The 19,785-nt window shown below is 46.4% G+C and overlaps 1 protein-coding gene across 2 annotated transcripts in view; it reads left to right on the forward strand.

The window, feature by feature from the left end:
• The first annotated feature begins 728 nt into the window (after positions 1 to 728).
• Positions 729 to 19,785, forward strand: part of DNAJC4 (DnaJ heat shock protein family (Hsp40) member C4) — a 41,146-nt gene continuing 22,089 nt past the window's right edge. Inside the window, exons 1-3 of one of the 2 annotated variants that reach the window (XM_081173378.1) lie at positions 729 to 867; positions 11,343 to 11,484; positions 14,406 to 14,505. In XM_081173378.1, the coding sequence (XP_081029504.1) occupies positions 744 to 867; positions 11,343 to 11,484; positions 14,406 to 14,505 (366 nt within the window). In that variant the 5' untranslated portion in view covers positions 729 to 743. The remainder of the gene's footprint in view (positions 868 to 11,342; positions 11,485 to 14,405; positions 14,506 to 19,785) is intronic. The other variant, XM_081173379.1, reaches the window with a different exon arrangement.

The raw sequence follows: 19,785 nt of genomic DNA on the forward strand, positions 1-19,785 counted from the left end.
TTTGTGGGCTACTATCAGGAAAACAATGTTCAATGCAAACAAGTTGTGGACAGCAGTTCTTTTGGAGGAGAGAGAGGCACTTGATGTCACAGACCTCTGGTGGCCAACATTTGAACTGGCCCCTGATCCTTAAGCAATCAGCACTGAAGACTGGTTACCAAAGGGCCCTATCATGTCAGAGACTTTGCCCAGTTTCTAAGATGTGGGTGGGGAACCTATCTATCTGGTCTCAGTGAATCCCTTTCCCCTTCCTTCTAGTGGATTAAAAACACATAATCATGCCCATAGCAGCGCCTCACAACTGTTTTCAGGAGCAACTCCCAGAAACATGAAAAACAATTTTAACATATTAACTATTAACTGTGATGGACACATATACGTGATGCATGTCAAGTTTTCCTCTCTCCACTGCAAATTGAAACCCAGGTTCCCCGTGATAGTAAGGAGATCTGCCCAATTTTTGCATCTCACATGACACGCCTGTTGTAAAAGACAGTGCATGTAATGTATACAACTGCTAACGCAACTATTGGGCAAATTTATGTATTTTCATATTTATATATTCCAGGAAAAGGAACTACAGTATACAAATGCTATCAGTTTATATTGCGGCTGCGATTGCACCTGTGTGTAAGCCCCATTGCATTCAATGGGATTTGCTTTTAATGTTTCCCAACGGTTTTAGATTAAAAGTCAATTTGACTCCTAACTAGGTTAGCCCAAGGTGATTGGGAAGTGCCCGGATGTCGCTCCACCCCTCCTCCGTTTTCGAAAGGGGCGGGCCCAAATGCAGCCGGCGAGTTGGAAGAGGCGGCGGCGGCATCAAAATGGCGGTCGCGAGCCGAGGGCTGACTGTGAGTTTCTATGGTAACCGCCGTATCCCCTCCATTACCACTCCCCCTTTCCTCCTTGCGTTATCCTTCCCTCCCCCTTCGGCCTTGGGTGGCCGATATTGATTTAACTGCTCGTTTAATAGCAGCGCGCCTTCCGTTTCCACACTGTTCAAAACTATTGGTCCTTCAAACCCCGCTCCTTGCAACAGTATCTGCCTTCTTCATTATCTGTTGGTTTTGACGTTAGTGCCCTCCCGTTTCCTATCCCGGGAAAAATCTGCCAGCATTTGTATGGTTCCGCCCTTCTGATTTTGGGCACCCCCACCCGATTAATTATGGGGTGGTCATATTTGGGATGTTAATGATTTTCGTGCAAATAGCCAGTCTATAAATGCCACTATTACAGATTTGTGTTATACATAACTATAATGGTAACGTTTATTGAATATATGGGAAAAAATTGTGTACAGCTGAAAACGCTGGCAGCATTAAGATAAATTCAACAGTGTAAATAAGTTTTGATGGATGCAGTAATGGAATACTGATCGGTATAGTTTCTGTGAAATAGGCAGGGATTCGTGATATGTAAAATGAACTATGGAAAGAGAAGAAGGGAAGTCATTGATAACTTAAGGATGTAAAATGAGTATTTTAAATTGTAAAACAGAAAATTTAATAATGAGCTTAGGGCTTGCTGATCAGAAGGTTGGCGGTTCGAATCCCCGTGACGGGGTGAGCTCCCGTTGCTTAGTCCCTGCTCCTGCCAACCTAGCAGTTCAAAAGCACGTCAAAGTGCAAGTAGATAAATAGGTACCACTCTGGCGGGAAGGTAAACAGTATTTCCGTGTGCTGCTCTGGTTCGTCAGAAGCGGCTTAGTCATGCTGGCCACATGACCCGGAAGCTGTACGCCGGCTCTCTTGGCCAATAAAGCGAGATGAGCGTCGCAACCACAGAGTTGGCCATGACTGGCCCTAATGGTCAGGGGTCCCTTTACCTTTACCATGACATAGTGGGCACAATCCATGCTAAGTTAGATGAACATCAGTTGGATTTATGTTTTTAGTAATTTGTCTCAGTAGTTTCAGTGCTGTGGGGGATAAACGCAGCTAACTTTGACTGCAGTCTTAACCTTTCTTACGTGGGAGTAAGTCCCATTAAATTCACTAGGACTTACTTCTGAGCAGACATAGGAACACAAGCTTTGGTCCATCTCAGTGTTGTCTGCGCACCGACTGGCAGAAGCTCTCCTAGTTTCAGGCAGGGAGACTTCCCCAGGAGATGCCGGGGTTTTGAACCTGGGACCTTCTGCATGCAAAGCAGATGCTCTTATCACCAAGTTACAGCCCTTTCCCAAACACAATGTGGTTAGGATTATGCTGTTACAATGCTTCTGTATAAGGCACTATCTTGCAGACAAATAGCTGAGTGCCTCCCCAGCACCCTGCTGCGTTCTTGATTAATTCTAAACTACTTAGAAGTCATTTTTGGCATATAAGCAGGATATACATTAATAAATGAATAATTGGCCTACCAGGCTTCACACAATGCATGGTTTAAGTCTTCTTTTCATAGCTATACCACTGTTTTTGGTCCACACCAGTGATACAATTTCCCCATGTTGTGTGTTCATAGAATTGTAGAGTTGGAAGGGGCTCCAAAGGTTGTGTGGTCCAGCTCCCTGCAATTCAGGCCCCACCCCTCAATTGCTACCACTCCCACCCCTGCCCTCCACTCTGTTTTCGCATTCCTGGAATGATATTTCTGTACCTCTGTGTGTGCACTTAAAAAAAAAAGTCACAGGAAGTGTGCAAGAGCACAAGATTTCCATGGGTGCTTCCAGACCGTTGCTGTTTTGGGGTGGGATTCACTCACATTGTAGTTGCACAGTTGGATGTCTTGCTCAGTAAGCCTGATTACTTTCAAAACCCAGACTTCCTGAAAACAGGAAAGGGGGGTGGAAATCCATTGGAAAATGTGGGATCGCTTGCTTGCTTGGTGCAGCGTCTTCCCCTGAAGACTTCCCCTGAAACAAATTGGGACCAATGCTCAATAAACAAGTCGTCCAGAAGTGCCCCAAAGATTACCAGCCCTTAGTTACCACGTTCTGCAGCAGAGGCTTGGGCTTTTTTTGCGGGGGGGGTGTGTGTGTGAATATGTGAATATATTTTATCATGGAGCTTAAAACGGCGCCCATGTGGTGGCCACCAATTCAGATGCTGATCAGACTCAGCCTTGCTTAACTTCAGGTAATGGTCTGATGTGTCTTACAACCTTGCCCATCACTGCTTAGAAATTTTCTCATGTGGTAAATAAATACCTGAAAGAAATAATAGATTTGGTTGTTTTGGGGAATTTTAAAAAATATTTTATTTTATTTTACAAAAGTTTACTGTCTTTGTTTTGAAAGGAGTGGCCTGGCTATGTAGGGGTGAGTGTGAGCATTAGCTGAAGGGAAAAGATGATATCCAAAACTCTCCTCCACCCTCTCTATAGCACAGATTAGCAGATACCTTTCAACTTTATAGCAATCCTTGTGGGATGAGGAAGCAAAAAAAGGCGTGTAAGAAGTCAGAGAGTTAAACCTGTTTTAGTGACCTAATTGCTGTTTGTTTTGCTGCTGCGCTTAAGGAATGCCAGGAGTTCATCTCGCCTTGCTCCCCACCCCCAGCTCCATTTGGGAGTATAGTTCCCCCCCCCCCGCCCCATTGCCTGATGAAGGCTAAATTTGGGCTTAAAACAGCATAGGTCAAGTGGAGTTTGTCAGGGACTTTGACATGTGAGACAGATCATAAAGAAAAACCAAAGACATTCTTGAAGTTTTATGGCTTTTTAAAATTGTGTTTGAAGATAATCCTTATTTTACTTACTACGTTCATCGAGTTACGTCTGTGTAAAACAATTCATATTGATAAGCATCTGCAGGCACAGTTCTGCGGCCACCCCATTTAACTTTTCTTCCAGTTGCACAAATCCTACTATGTAAAACATTCTGGCTATTCTCCTTTAATTTAAAATACCACAGTCCACTAGGATTCCAGTTGTCCCCACTGAAAAAGAAGGTACTCTTGTGTGACTTGTTAACCCCAGCTCTCTTATAGGTTACTTAAGACAGTGTGAGACAGTGTGAGGTAAGAGTCCTTTTTGGGCACCAAAGCCATTGGGTCAGCCTTCCCTAACCTGTGGCCCTCTCGATGTTGCAGGACTGCAGTTCCCATCATCCCTGACCACTGGCCATGCTGGCTGGAGCTGCACTGAGAACTCTTCTTGAGAAGTTGGAATGTCCATAGATAGTCCGTAACACCAGAGCTGCTCAGCCAATAAAGGTTGGAGGTAGAGATTGTCTTCTGAGGGCCAGTGGCTGTTACGTGGCATCAGGACATCAGAAGTCCATCTAGCATAGTCGTGGGGTACCTGTGGCCCTCCAGATATGGCTGGGCCTCAACTTCATTCATCCTTAACTACTGGCCATGCTGATGGAGTTCAGCAACATCTAGAGATCCCCAGATTGGGAAAGGTTGCATTGTGTCAGCACAGCATTAGTGCCATGAAGGCAGCAGGAGACAGTATGAGATTGGCCAAGCCAGGTCTAAATATTAGGAGCTTGGCCTTTTGACCTTGCTCATTCAACAGAGCAGACCATCGTTTAGGGAACGGCCATAGCTCAGTAGTCAAGCCATGTATAGGTAGGCCCAGGAAAGACTGTTCTCTCAGACTCTGGAGAGCTGCTTCCATCCCATCAGTGGATTGAGGGACCTGTGAGGCCCTCCAAATGTTTATCGGACTCCAACTCCAGCCAGTGTCGCCAATGGCCAGGGATAGTGGAAGCTCCTTGGGTGGCCATCTGTCATGTATGCTTTAACGGCTGGACTTGATGACCCTTGGGATCCCTTCCAACTCTACAGTTCTATGATTCTGTGAACATCTGGGGGGTCCCAGATTTCTCATTCTTGGTGTAGACAATATTGAGGCAGATGGACTGACTTCCTGTGTTTGTGCACGATTGCCAGGCCAGCGATAGCCTCTCAAGGTTTAAATTCAGCTGGTAAAATTCTTGTGGCTTAGCTGTTAGCTCAAACTTGTCTGCCAGGTTACAGTGTTCTCCCCTGGGTTAACCCAAGACCCCCTTCCCCTTGAATAGGCTACACTGGACTGAAGCAACAATCTGTGCCTTCGGTATTTCCTGTGGGGGTTTAAGCACAGCATGCAACCGACAGCTTCAAGGTTGTTTTGTGTGCAACCGTAATACCCCGCAGGGGGCTCCAAGCCTGCGCATTTTAAGCAGCTGTCAGATGCTTCAAAATATTCCTTTCCTTCACCCCTGCACCCTGTGCCTTTATTTCTGTTTTCTTTTAAGCAATTGTTGCTTGAACTTCTTCAGTCCTAAATTCCTCCAGTCTGTTCTTCTTCTTGAAGTTCTCCCTGGGGTGCAACTAACCTGGCCTAGTTTAATAGGTAGTGCTTGCTGGTAAGCGACCGGATTACTGTGAAAATAAATGGCCTGTGGGTCCTGGCTGCTTTGTTTACTTGTAAAAAAAAAGAAAGTTAATTTAAAAAAGGGGGGGGGACAGAAATGATACTAGCAATAAAGCTGGATTGGCTCCCATTTGCTCCACTGGCTGAAAGGAGCAGTGAGGTTTTAAAAGTGAGTTGCAGTCTAAGCCTCGGTGTGCATGAGCTGTTCTAATTAGCATTTGCTTTGATTAGTATGGTGAAAGTTGCTGCAGGGACTGGGAGTCGCAGACACTGTGCCGTTACAGTTGAAATTTCTCCTCGGGGACATGATGAGCAAGTTCTTTCCAAACCTTTTTGCTTTTTCTAATATGCAAACTTCAGAGTGTGTTCATGTTGCTGCTTGTTCTGCATCCGGTTCACCCCTATTGCTAGCTTTTCAACCCTAATCTGCACAACATTAGCCACCATCCATGCTGATCCTGTAGTTTCTTGACAAATACTGCTGTTTGATGCATTGTTTTCTCAAACCAGCTTCAATCCGACTAGAAAAACAAGTCAGCAGTGATGTGAACATCACACACGCACACCTTAGCACTTCATGAATGGAGGTGCAAAGTGAGCTTTGCAAATTGTGGCTTACGTCAGCCACAGAGCCACAGTTGTGACCTCAGTGTTGTGGTTTGCAGAACTATGGTTTGCCCAAACCATTGTTTACCTTGCTTGAACAAAATAGCAAACTGTGGTTTGCCACAAATCGTCAAAAGAGGAGATATTATAGCCATTTTCAAATACCTTAAGGGCTGTCACATGGAAGATGGAGCAAGCTTGTTTTCCCCTGCTCCAGAGGGAAGGACTCGAACCAATAGCTTCAAGTTACAAGAAAGGAGATTCTGACTAAAGATCAGGAAGAGCTTTCTGACAGTAAGAGTTGTTTGACAGTCTCCCTCGGTAGGTTGTGGACTCTCCTTCCTTGGAGGTTTTTAAGCAGAGGTTGGATGGCTGTCTGTCATGGATGCTTTAGTTGAGATTCCTGTATTGCAGGGAATTGGACCAGATGACCTTTGGAATCCCTTCCAACTCTACAATTCTATGCTTCCATGAAACAGTATTGAAAGAGGGGTTGTGTATAACCATTACCCCGAGTGCAAATCATCATGAGGGCACAATAAAAAGGATGCCTGGGAGGGGACCTAAGAGAGCAGGGACTTAATCCTTAGTCTCCTTGCTCCATTGCCTTTCTACCTGCTTTGAGACAGAAGCCCTGGTTGCTCTGACAAATGGGTCAGGTTTCACTGTCCCTGATCTAAATCTGATTGGGCTGTGCCCTTTGCTTGAAGGACACGGGGCTTCATCCAAAGGGACTAAATTGAGCTCTACTGGATCTACCAGACCATACAGTCATGTTAATGGAAGGCCAGCTGGCTCATATCATTCCCTGATGGGAAAAGATTGCTGTTCCTCGATCAGTATTCCATTTTATGAACATGTACTGCTAGAAGAAAGTGCTATTAAGTTATGTTTTGGAATAAGGTTCTGTATGTGAGTAACCTGCTGGTAAACTGTCCCAGCCCTTTCTGGAGAAGCCAGGGATTTAACCTGGCACCTTCTGCATTCAAAGCAGATGCTCTCCCACTGATCCACAGCCCGTCCCCAAGTGTTAGCTGCTGGTGCCTACAAAGCACCTACAACTGCCCTTTTGGGATGCTTGGCTTGGCCTCTTTCTATCTGATTGTTTGTTTGTTTTGTCCTGATTAATGATGTAGAATTTATTTCCATGTGCTCCACACTGTAATGAGCCAGATGGTGTTCCTGCAAACTCTGAAACAAGGAGAAATAAACACTTAATACTGCTGAGTTGGCAGAAAGGAAGAGATGGTGGTGGAAACTCTCTCTCTCTCTCTCTCTCTCTCTCTCTCTCTCTCTCTGTGTGTGTGTGTGTGTGTGTGTGTGTAGAAGTACCTGGCCTACCTCTGAAATGGAAATAAATACAGTGGTACCTCAGTTTTCGAATGTAATCTGTTCCGGAAGACCGTTCGAGTTCCAAAATATTTGAAAACAGCGGCGCAAAAGGCGGTCTGCAAATTTAATAGAGAAAATTGAAAAAAATAGCATATACACTCAGAGGAAGTCGTTGGACTTCCAAGCCGTGTTTGAAAACGGAAGCATTTACTTTTGGGTTTTTGGAGTTTGAAAACCGAAACATTCGACTTCCGAGACATTACCACTGTAAACAGAGGAAGAATTGCAATGTGCTGGGTCCACTGAATTGATTTGAAATGAGTTTAGCCTTATGTGGTGGGGGCCCAGCTGACAGGTCTCTGACTCGGGCTAGCAAAACAGTTTGCTAAAAATACACTGCTAGTCACCCAGGCAGTCAGTCGGTGCCCTTTCTCTCGGGGCAGTTTGCTCAGTCAAGGAGATGCAAGGAACCACAAGACTGTAGAGCTGGAAGGGGGGACCCCCAAGGGACTTTTGATCCAGCCCCCTGCGACGCAGGAATCACAGCTAAAGAATCCCTGACAGGTGGTCACCCAACCTCTGTTTAAAAACCTCCCGTGAGGGAGAATCCACCGCCTTCCAAGGTGTTTGTTTAAAAAGTGTTCTCTTTTACCTTTGCATGTATCCCTCCCACAACTCCCCTTTCCCTCCCCTCTTCTTCCTGCATTGAGAAACCAAGAGATGCCGAAGTTAGAGGGGGTGACAATATTTGGGGGAAATACGATTCCTGCAAGCAGACGTTTTCTCTAAAATTGTCTTCTCTTGAATCCCAGGCGCCCCAGCATCTCCGGTGGGTGTGGGAAGGGGCAGAGCTCAGGGGCGGAGTGTCTGCTTTGCATGCAGGGTGTCCCATGCAATTCCCTGCACCTGCAGGTGGGGCTAGTAGAGACCCCTTGCCTGAAACCCTGGAGAGCTGCCGCCAGTCAGCGAAGACAATACTGGGCTAGATGGACCGATGGTGTGTGACGCTCAGTTCAAGGCAGCTTCCTATGTCTGTCGTGTTATATTTTTAACTTTGCAAGACTGTTATCCCGTGAGCGGTGGGGAGAGGTTGCAGAGAGAGGATTTGAGCCAGTGTAAGGCGCTTTGGGAAGCCAAACAGGTGGCAAATCCGTCTTTTATCTGTAAAAAACGGCAGGAAAATGACAGCGTATCCCTAACATCGCAAACCCGCTCTCCCCTTTTAACAGGCCTGCCTCCCACTGAGATGGTTTTCCTCTGCTTGGTTAATGTTTGCTTCAGCACTTCAGCTGTCAGGGTGGGGGCTGGCGGCTGGCCCAGCATGAATTTTGTGGGGGGGCTTGCTGATTTCCTCATCCCCATCAGCTCAGGAGCAAGCTAGCCGTCAGTGGACGGACCTGGAGGAGACAGCGAGAAATCATAATGATTATTTTGTTGTTGCTGAGAAAGGGCAAAGGGAGGCACATTGATGGTTTTGCAGCGATGGGACGTGACAGAGAAAGGGGGGGTGTCGCAGGGTGGTTGCTATAGCAACAACTCAGCCGAGTGACAGGGATGCAGATGGAGAACTGCATCTTTATAATTTTTGGCTCCTGATTAAAGGAGTGCCTGACTGAAGCCAGGAAGGGACCGGTGTCCCCTGGCCGCTTCAAGGTCAGCGGGAGATAACAGCCATGGGGCCCCTCCAGATTGGTGGGGTTGTGTGTGTGTGTGATAGTCTATTCTGGAACGTGCCATTGACACAATAATAGTGCATTGGTGCTGGATTTATACTGGACTGTCCACACATAATTCCATTCTATTAGCTGCTCTGCAATGCTTTTCCAATGTTTACCGCAGTATTGCTGTCCAGAGGGGGGCACTCTTGCGCCACAGAGCAACGAAAGGGGACAAACCAGCCAGCCAAACACCAGAGCATTTGCGGCACAAAAAGTTGCAGGATTTTAGCAGGAAGTTACAAGGCACGCGCTGTTTGGAAACATAGCGGTCCGTCCACCACAAAACCTTTTCCAGGCACAAACAATTATGGAATAGGGATTGTGTAGAATTGTCCCAGTAACAATCACAAGCCCCACGGTGGGCAAAAGATTCCTGCATTGCAGGGGGTTGGACTAGATTACGCTTGTGGCCCCTTCCAAATCTACAGTTTGATGATTCTATGATTAAATACAGAATAAAAAGGACGTCTGGAGGGGGACATGTTTTCCAAAGTTTTGCTGTGGATTCTGATAATCGTTTGGCTCTGGATTAACACTGGGAACACCAGAGGCAGCTGCCAGGCAACGGGCCAAATTTGACATGTTAAAAGATCAAGGGTTCAGCCAGTATAGCTCTTCTGCCTGATGTACTATTTTTCTAGAAGCAAGGAAATAAGGATTCCTCCCACTTCTCTGGGAGAGAATTCAAACATGGAGTCTTGTGCCAGCACTGTGCAGAAATGATCAATCAATAGCATTTTTGGGGTGGGTGAAATCTGGGGATGATCTAGTCCACTTTCCTACTCAACGGAGGCATCTGATATGTGTGTTTTAGTTAATTTAAAAGCAGTCCTAAACTACTTAATAATTAAAATTCTCTAAGTGGTATACAAAAAATACAGCATAAAAATAATACAAGTGTGTCCTAAGATGAACTACGATGATGCTATCTCCCAATGCTTCCTACGGCTGTTATGGGGTTGTCTTGTTCTGTTTTTATGGTATAATGCATTGATGTTTTAAATGTATTCTTAAGTACTCGGAGATCTCCAGGTAACAAGTCTTATAAATAACAACAACAATAAAGGTGCACCATAAAAAACAGGAAAACAATATTTATAAGCATGATCCAATCTTATGGGTCAGAGAAAGTCCAGGCATAAATAGACATCTGAAGCAGCTGACGGATAATGCAATCATAATAATTTACTTACATGTTTTCTTACCTGTGCTTTAGTGTAAGATCCCATACTGGGTTGCAGCAGTTTAAAAAATACAGTATTAAAAATAGTTCAAGTCAAATTACAATCCCAAGAATAGGGTAAGTGGGTCCTAACACACACACACACACACCCCTGAAGACACATCGCTTTACCCTTGCCTTGGCCTTTGACACCATATGGTGTCAAAGGCCAAGGCCAGGGTTAAACGATGTGTCTTCAGGATACGATAAAAGCTATATAAAGAAAGGTGCAGGACGCACCTCTGTGGGGCGGGAATTCCACAGCTTAGGGGCTGCCATAGAGAAGGCCCTCTTCCTATCCCCACCGAACTTCCAAGGGTGGTGACCTTTCAGATAGTTGGGGCCTAAGGTTTTCAAGGGCTTAAATGCTAATAGGAGCACCTTAGATTGTCCTTGGAAATGAATTGGAAGCCAGTGCAGCTGTATGGGAGAAGGAAGGGCTGCCACAACTGAAAGAAGCCAAGCAAAGCACAACCACCTGTGAGTTCCTGGCCAGAGTTCAGCAGATCGTGGAAATATGACCAGAGGCTCCTAGCCTGCTGGTTCTTCCAGTTGGGGTGGGTGAGGCTTAAATCAGTCGTTGACCAGCATCCCCCTGTCCCTGCCTATCCTGACTTTGAAGACCCTCACAAACCCAGCATGGCAAGGTCAAGGGCAATCCTAGCACAACAGCCCTTATGCAGTTTCCAAGTTTTTAAAGATTTCCCCCCCCCCCATTGGGGTCCCAAGTACAAAGTACACAAGGCATTCACCAGAGAGGTGCCAGTTGGTGACATGGTGCCCTCTAGATGTTTCAGGACTGAATGGGACAGTTTGAGAGGATCAACTTGTTTTCAAACCTGCCATCTGAAGGAAAAATCCTTTCAGGGGACTTTGCCAGTGCTTCCTGATGCACATCTTTTAAATAAAATAATCTTGGCTTGGCAGCAACGCTCTCGAGGTCACCTTAACTGAGCCACTTTTAAATTTGGGTTTCACTCTCCCAAGTGCAGCATAGGGGATGTTCATTATGCTGGCCTAGCTTACAAGACCATTGTACGGATTACTGAGTCAATCTATGCCCGTGAAATGCTTTTAAGACCTTAAAGCACCACACAGACACACCATCCATCAACTGTTCAAATCCCAGAGGCCTTCCCTTTCTCTCTCTTTCCTAGGTTGGCATCTTCCCAGGACCAGGGTGTGGCACTCTTCGGGAGGTCTGAATATGACCTTAGCCGTTCCCTTTTCCATGTGCCGTTGCTGCTGGCTGTGCCAAAGTGCCAGGCACCGGGTGTTTTCTACCGCGTTCTGCAGCCGGTGAGTGCTCTCCTGCTGGCTCATTTGGGATGTATTACAATGCAGGGCCTTGAACAAAGCTCGCGACAAACACTATGAGAGCAGACTTCTGATGATTCATTGGCAATAGTGTGCCCACCATACACTGAAAGCACATAACTTCCTCCCACAAAGAATCCTGGCAACCGTGGTTCACCCCCTCCCAGAACTACAATTCCCAGCACCCTTAACAAGATGCAGTTCCCAGGATTCTTTGGCAGGAAGCTGTGTGATTTAAATGTGTGGTGTCTATGCAGCCTAAGTCTGAATCTGGTGTCTCTTGGCTTTTGCCAAATATGTTTCTCTTCCATTTCCCCTTCTGGCTCCATAGAGTCCTCAGTCTCCTCACCTGAAGAAAGGGGAACCAGTCCCAGGGTCATGACAGGATGTTGGGGACATGAACCCAGGACCTCGTGGCCTTAGGCTGGGACTTAAACCTGGTGTGCTATCCAGGACTTGTGTGTGTTCTCAGTCCTCAGAGCCCCTGTCAGTCACAGAAAAGGGCTTAGGAGTGTTTGCAATACCAGGCAGGCGGAATAAGGCCTCTGGAGTGACTGCGCCTGGGATAAATACCATAAGAGAGGGGAAGGGCCATAGCTCAGTGGTAGAGCAACTGCTTTGTATGCAGAAGGTCCCGGGTTCGATCCCTGGCATCTCTCTGTGGGGCTGGAAATGTCCTCTGTCTGAAATCCTGGAGAACTACTGCCAGTGAGGACACAGAACTGAGCAGGGCAGAGCAATGATACAAGGCAGCTCTTGCCCACCCCAAATATATCTTCTGTACTTCCAGGTCCCTTCTACTGATCTCTGGAATACTCTGGATTCAGATGAGGGTGCCCACAGGCTCCCCCACGCTGCACTCAGGGGATCACCCAATTGCGTTTGCCCAGTATATGAAATCTCCCTTGTTCTTCTTTTGTCTCCAGTGGCAAGGAGCCACGAAGCATAACAGCCCACCCATTTTGCAGGCCTGCACCTGTTTAATTCTCTCTCTCCTTTCCTTTAACTATTTACTCTGGTTGAATTATCAAGATTTATTCCCAAAACAAAAAAAGGAATCACAGGAGAAAGGAAGTGGGAGAATTGCATCCCCTTCCATTGGCAAGCTGCCCCCATTCTGGTCCTTACTGATAACAGAGTATTTTGGTTGGTGGATTACGAAGGATATTATATACACAGCTGGTGGATGTTATGCATATTCTTTTCAGTCTTGTCCTCTTGAGTTTGTAATGAACCGCCTGTTCTTTTATTCCCTCTCTCTCTGTATACATGTGTGTGTGTGGAGGGGGGAGACTTATTTCTTGCATATCGTTTACCGAGAACTCTTCACAGTGATTCTTGAATTTTGTGTACCCGGGGGAAGGAGGGAAAGAGCCCTGTATGTCAGCTCCCAGTGCCACCCTCAGCCTGTTTGCTTTTCTGAGCATCCTCTAGACTAACGTCCGGTGTTGTTGTTTAGTAAAAACCACAGCTCAGTGGGAGAGTGTCTGCTCTGCATGCAGAAGTCTCCCAGGTTCAATCCTCCCATCTCCAGGTAGAAGAAAAACTCCTCTCTGTAACACTGGAGAGCTGTTGCTATTCTATGTAGACCAGGAACCTCATGCTTGGAAGTCAAACGCACCCCTCAAAGCCTCTCTGGCCCCCAAGACTCTCTGCTTCCTCAACCTCGGCCCTCCAGATGTTTTGAGACTACAATTCCCATCATCCCTGACCACTGGTCCTGCTAGCTAGGGATCATGGGAGTTGTAGGCCAAAAACATCTGGAGGGCCCAGGTTGATGAAGCCTGCCCTAGGCCACTGCTACCCCTTTCCAAGCCACCCCCAAACCTGGCAACTTTCTTGAGTGTTTCTTGCCTGGGATGAAATGTGCCCTTGAACTCTGAAAATGCCTTTTGCTTGCTTGGATGGAGGACAGGAAAGGGAGTGTGAGCATGTGTGGACCAGGAGTTGTCAACCTTTTTGGACCAGATTTCAAATTTTAAGAGAGCGCCACTGACACAACACAATAGCATCTCTCTCTCTCTCTCTCTCTCTCTCTCTCTCTCTCTCTCTCTCTCTTTCTCTCTTTCTCTCTTTCTCTCTTTCTCTCTTTCTCTCTCACACATACACCGGTGATGTTGCTGTCCATCAGCAACAAGAAGCATTCCTAGGTACCAGAAAAAGTATCCAAGGTAGGCACATTCCCTTTCATTTCACAGAATCACTTAAAAGTTACCAGCACATTTAGCCTCATAACTTACTTTCTTTTATTAAAATATTGTTCTGTTTATTTCCAATACATAACAATGACAAAAAAGAAAGGAAGTAATACAAAACCACAATCCCCACCCCGAACTCATCAATCTGGTTAAGTTTGCCAAAATCCATTCTGTGATTTGGGTAGTTGCCATTCTTCAGGATTATCAGCAAAGTGTTTTATAAAAGGATGGCGTATGTCAACAAAATCGTTTGCATCATTCGTATCATTTGATGCATGTAATCTCTTTGTTATTTTTTTTCTGATACAGCAATTGATCATACATTCTGTTTCCAATGAGAGATAAGCAGGTGCTCCAATCCTCTCCTAACTTTCTTTCTAGGAATGGTAAAGACTTACTTAAAATGGCCACACTAGTGCTTGGTGGCGCATGTCAGAGCCAATGTGGTGTATCTGTGGGACTAAGACCTGGGAGACTAGGATCCAAGTCCCCACTTGGCCAGTCACTGTCTCTCAGCCTAACCTACCTCACAGGGTTGTTGTGAGGATGAAAAGGGGAGGAGGAGAACTATGCATGCCACCTTGAGCTTGGAGGAAAGGAAGTACATGAGTGTGATAAATAAACAAATGTCAACATTGAGAGATTTGTGGGTGGGGAGGAGACATGGGCGATGATGTCAGCGTAACCAATTCCTCCTCCTCGTAGGTCACCAGCCAGGAACAGCAGCTACTATGACCTGCTGGGGATCAAGCAGGATGCCACCCTGGAGGAGATCAAGCAGGCCTTCTTCAGCAAGTCAAAGAAGGTGTGTTATATAATGGGTGGGAGGGACAGAGGGATATACATTTGCAGGAGGAAACAGCACCCCCTGAAGCCGACTTGTTGAGCATACATATCCTACATTTAAAGCACATCCCCTGCCCTCCAAAGAATCCTGGGAACTATAGCTCACCCCCAGAGAGCTACAGTTCCCAGCATCCTTAACAACCTACAGATCCCAGGGTTCTTTGTGGGAAGCCATGTGCTTTCATTGTATGCTATGTACACAAGGGTGGCTGAACCTCTCCATAAGGATGCTATGAGAGGCTACCCACTAGCCCAAAGATTTTGGCCACCCAGATGTTCTTGGACTCCGGCTCTCGTCACCCTCAGCCAGCATAGACAACAGTCAGTCCGTCAGAAGTGGATGGGAAGATGTGCCAGAAGGTGTGGGCCAACCCTTCCTCAAAACATATGCACAGTAAATAGCCGACATCATTTAACCTTCCCACAAACTTTGTGTGGAAAAAATAGGATGAAAGAGGCTGTTGGGAAGTGACCACTGTGGATTATGTTGGATGGGAGAAGGGCAAGTAAGCTTTGTGTGTGCTGTAACTTGGGATGGAATGATCTGTCACTTTCAGTTTCTCATTTCCCCATCTTAAATTCTGTCCCCCACATTTCCACATCAGTTTGCATAAAAATGCATCAGCATGTATGTATTTTTATATGCACTTTTGCCTAATCCATATATTTTTGCAAACCAATTTCCTCTAATATAATGCCTTTTTTTTACATGCTATTTTTACTAATGTTTGTATTTAATGCATACTTTAGCCACTTTGTGCAATTTTTTTTGTACGCATTACTTGGCTGAAGAGCTGCATTACAAAATTCAAAGAAGCACAAATTTTGGAGGAGGGCTGTGTTTCACTTTGCCTGTTATTTTGAATGCAGATTTGATAGGTTGGCCTTTGAATGTGAACTGAATCAAAATTTTCTTACACCCATGGCTGTCATGAAAGGCATCTCTAAAGCTACCTAAAACATCCTTTGCGTAAGGTCAGGTGTGTCCTGGATCTTCTCCTCTCCCTTCTTCCCTGAAGAGGGCAGTGTTGAGCCGAAAGAGCCCTGGATCCACTTCCCGAAGGAAAACCAGCACAGTGTTTGTTTTCGCAGGAGGGTGCTCCTTTGAATTCCTCTTCTGCTTTAGAAAGAGACAACCTGGCTTTTTAAAACCAAACAGTCTCCTGTGCTCTCAGCCCAAAGGTACTCCAGAGCTGTCTCTACCATATAGATAGCCTAGGGAGCCACTTAAGGTGGTAGACCTCAAATGGCACTCACCATACTGCAAAGAACAGGCATATTTGCAGTGACTGACTCTGCTTTTGAATGTGTCAAGCCAAAATGATTCTTGCACTGTAGCATCATGCTGGCAGAGCATCCCTGGGTGGAAGGTAGGAGGCTGCCTTATACTGAGTCACCTCATTGGTCCATTGAGCTCAGTATTGTCTGCGCTGACTGGCAGTGGCTCTCCCAGGTTTTCGGACAGGGAGTGTCTCTCAACCCTATTTGGAGATGCTCAGGATTGAACCCGGGACCTTCTGCATGGCATGGCTGATGCCCTACCACTCAGCAATAGCCCCTTCCCTCTGGTGCACTTCCAGTGCGCGTGGTTAGTTGGCCTCGCAGGAAGCATCATAGGGTAACCCACCCTTTCAGGAGCCCATGGACACATTTGCAAGCTGGAGAACCTATTTGCACCTCCTGCTGTGGGGCAGGGCCTTTCCAGATGTCTGTTTCGTTGTGCATTCATGACAATTTGTGCTCATGATGCTATTATGGCGGTCACACGTGTTCCCACTTACCATGGTTTGTACCTGCAAAGGCTTTGGGCTGGTTACACTGCTTCATTCCCAGTCAGTGCATATTCTGTAACGTCCTGCTGAAACTTTTTATACACAAATGTTCTGGTTCCTTTTTTGTCCCGCTTTTGTTGTGCTACAGCCCTTCTAGACGGCAGTAATGTGGTGTCATTACTGGATGACGATGCATTCAGAGGAGTGGTGGGAGGCACCAGCTGGGGAACCCCCAAGGGAAGAAGACTCAGAGCCAGGAGATTGGTTGTGGGATGAGGATGGGTGGTCAGAGGGAGAAGGGAGCAGACTGGGAGGAGGAGGTGTTGGAAGCTGTAGAGGTAACAGGATTTAATGAGCAGGGAGAGTCTGTGGCAGAGAGCAGCCCAGAATCAGAGGCAGAAGCAGAGGCTGGAGAGGAGAGGGGCCAAGAGGCAGAGATGAAAAATCAGAGGGTCTGCCCCTCCTGCTGTGACCAGCTCCCCTTCCCCCTGGTCTCTCAGAACCAGAAGAGGTATGAAAAGGGCAGAGCAAAGGCAGCGAAGTCTCAGATTGCTTGGGAATGACTCAGAGAAGGAGGAGACTTAGAGAAGTGTGGGAACGCAGGGACCTTCAGTCCCCTCAACTGCCTCAGTGGGGCAAGATCTAACAGGACGAGTTGCTGTGCTCACTAGGCCTGGCCTCCTGAGTTTTCTTGATTCTTCGAACAAAGTGTTAACTTCACAGATGTGAGTTGACACCCACTGCTGACACGTGGGAACATCAGGGAAGCATCATGAAACAAGAATAAATCTGCCACTAATGCTCAAGTATTGTGTCAAAAATATGCTGCAGAACACACCCTCAATAGGACACCAGTCTGGAGGGGCCCACAGTTAGAGTAGCTCCAGTAGATATTTCTCTCCGCTTGGCCAGGCGCCACTAAGGAGGAAGCAGACCCCCCTCAGTGCCAGAGGAGGCATTCAGACCCTTTTGATGTGGTTGCAAAATCTTCCACAGAGCAGTTAGTAATCCCTCTGCTTGGTGCTTTTAACTTCCAGCGTGGATGAACTCGGGATAGTTGCGTCTCCAGCAATAAGGTTCCCACCCCCCAAGGTCAAGACTGCTGGATTTCTGGGCCAAAATGTGTTAAACCTGCTCTGCTCAGACCTAAGTTCGTTAAGGCAGTACTACCGTCTGTCTTCGCAGAAACCTTACGCAAGTTTCCAGGTATTGTGCACTTCAAATGTGCACAGTCGCACAGTATGCAAGCATTGGATTTAATTGTGTGGAATCCTGAAAATCTCAGCCTTCATTTTAAAGAAAAAGAAAATAGTTTCTAGGCTTTACGACTGTTGTTTGCAAGCCATGCCTTTTTCCAGGGCTTTCTAGAGTAGCAAAAGTGGGACTGGAAATAAGATTCTGTAGACCACATAATTCTCCCATCTTTCACTGCTGTGGGCCAGATCTCCCGTCCTTTGCCTTCCAGCCCCAAACACTAGGAAATTTGAAAACATCCAAGGCCCCTTCAGATGTCCCTTTTTTATTATTGAGATTATTATAGTGAGTTACAGTAGATGTCCCTTTTATTGTGCGTTATTAGTTCTCACAATGGTACCAGGGTGGTTATACACAATTCTGCTTTCGGCACTGCTTGTTCTTGCAAATGTCTCGGGGCAGAAAGACTGCTTCATTTCTAACCAACGAATGTCCCATGGCTTCTTTCTGAAATCCTATAACTTTTTATGTCACAAATATTCCGGGGTTTATTAGTTTCTGCCCTGCTTTCGCCGTACTATAGAGTAAGAATGCCACAAGAACTCTGTAAAGTTGAGAAAGTATCACCGATCCACTAACACAATGGAACGATGTTTGGACAGTCCGATATAAGCCCACCACTGTTATTGCATCAGTGCCATGTTGCAGAGTATGCCCACCATCCAAACCCCAGCAGTCTGGAGGGGCCCCCGGCAGTTGCAAAATGGATTACATTGTGCAAGCAGGTCACTTGTGCTTTTGACTGCTAGAATTTCAGAGCTGCAAATCTGGGCTCCCTCTGCGTGGAATTTGTGTGGGGTGGGATTCCCAGCTGTGCAGTAGCAGCTCTTGCTGTGTCCCGTTTTGTTTTTATTCTTTAGCCATTACAAAACAACAACAACCCACTATATCACTTTCAGCAGAGGTAGCCCTGTGCCAAGTGTTTTATAGCCTCTCTCGCCATCTGCGCGCAGCTGTTTTTTGTCCCTCTGCCCCTGCAAAAAGTGACATCTTCCAGACCTGCCGCCATCCTTACCCCCCCCCCCCACCGCTCAGAAAGCAGCTTTGCATCTGTTCCCTCCCCACCCCGGCTATTTAACTGATCGCTTCCAAGTGGTACTTGGACCTCTTGGCGGTGGGGCGGGGGGTGGGGAGAGCGACTGTTTGGCCTTTGCTTCTGGTTGGGCTCAATGTCCCCAGTTAGTAGCTGCATCAGGGATGGGAGAGTGAGGAGCTATTTTGAGACCAAGCCCTTGCACCAGTGAAGAAGAGAACATTCGACCCAACTCCCATCCGGATGATTGGGGTGGAGGGTGTGACAAATCAGAAGTGGAGGCAGTTTATTCAGAGGTGTAAGGTGGGGTGGAGGGAAACTGCTTTATTTGTAGGCCGAGCCTGTGGTCTGTGGCCAGTCCTCCTCTTGCACATTTTGTCCCCGTTTGTCCCCATACTGCATTTCATAAAAACAGGCATTAAATCCTCACACAGGGATGGACTAAGACCTGGGAGACCAGGGTTCAAATCCCCACTCGGCCCTGAAGCTCACTGGGTGAACTTGGACCTGTCACTACCTCTCAGCCTAAGCCACCTCACATGTTTGCTGTGGGGATTCAAGGGGGAGGAGGAGGAGGAAGAGAAACATTTACCCTGCCTTGAGCCCCTTGGAGAAAAAGGTGGGGTATAAATGCAACAAATAAATAGTAATACCAGATAGTAATAAATAATAATACCAGAGAGTTCCAATGGAAAAGGAAGTGGGAATTGCAGGAGTTTGCATGTTTGTTTGTGGTTGGGAATGAAAACCAGTCAAATGAATTTGATTGGCATTTTTCTACATCATTGTTGCTTCTAAGTCCGCAAACACTGCACTATTGATGAGTTATTATTTTTTTTACATTGTTTTGATGCTTCCTTTACATTGAAATGAATATATGTTACTTAAAGAGTTACATAGCTACAGACAGTGAGCATTTGACAGAAACTGAACTGCAGCTCAGTGGAAACACCACTGATTGTGACTAACGTTTTTACCTGGATGAATGCGGCCCTTTGGGCCTCTTTGTATGGCCCTTGGAACCCTCTGCTGGCCGCAATCCTTCGCTGGCCCTGCTTTGCACCCTGAGTGATTTTCCCTGGCTGGAATGTGTAACTTGAACTCTGATAATGCCTCTTGCTTGTCTCAGTGGAGGACAGATTAACTGGCTTTCCTTGATTTGTTGTTGTTTGTGTTTTTA

The sequence above is a fragment of the Podarcis bocagei genome (assembly GCF_964188305.1).
Source record: "Podarcis bocagei genome assembly, chromosome: 16".
Taxonomy (NCBI): domain Eukaryota; kingdom Metazoa; phylum Chordata; class Lepidosauria; order Squamata; family Lacertidae; genus Podarcis; species Podarcis bocagei.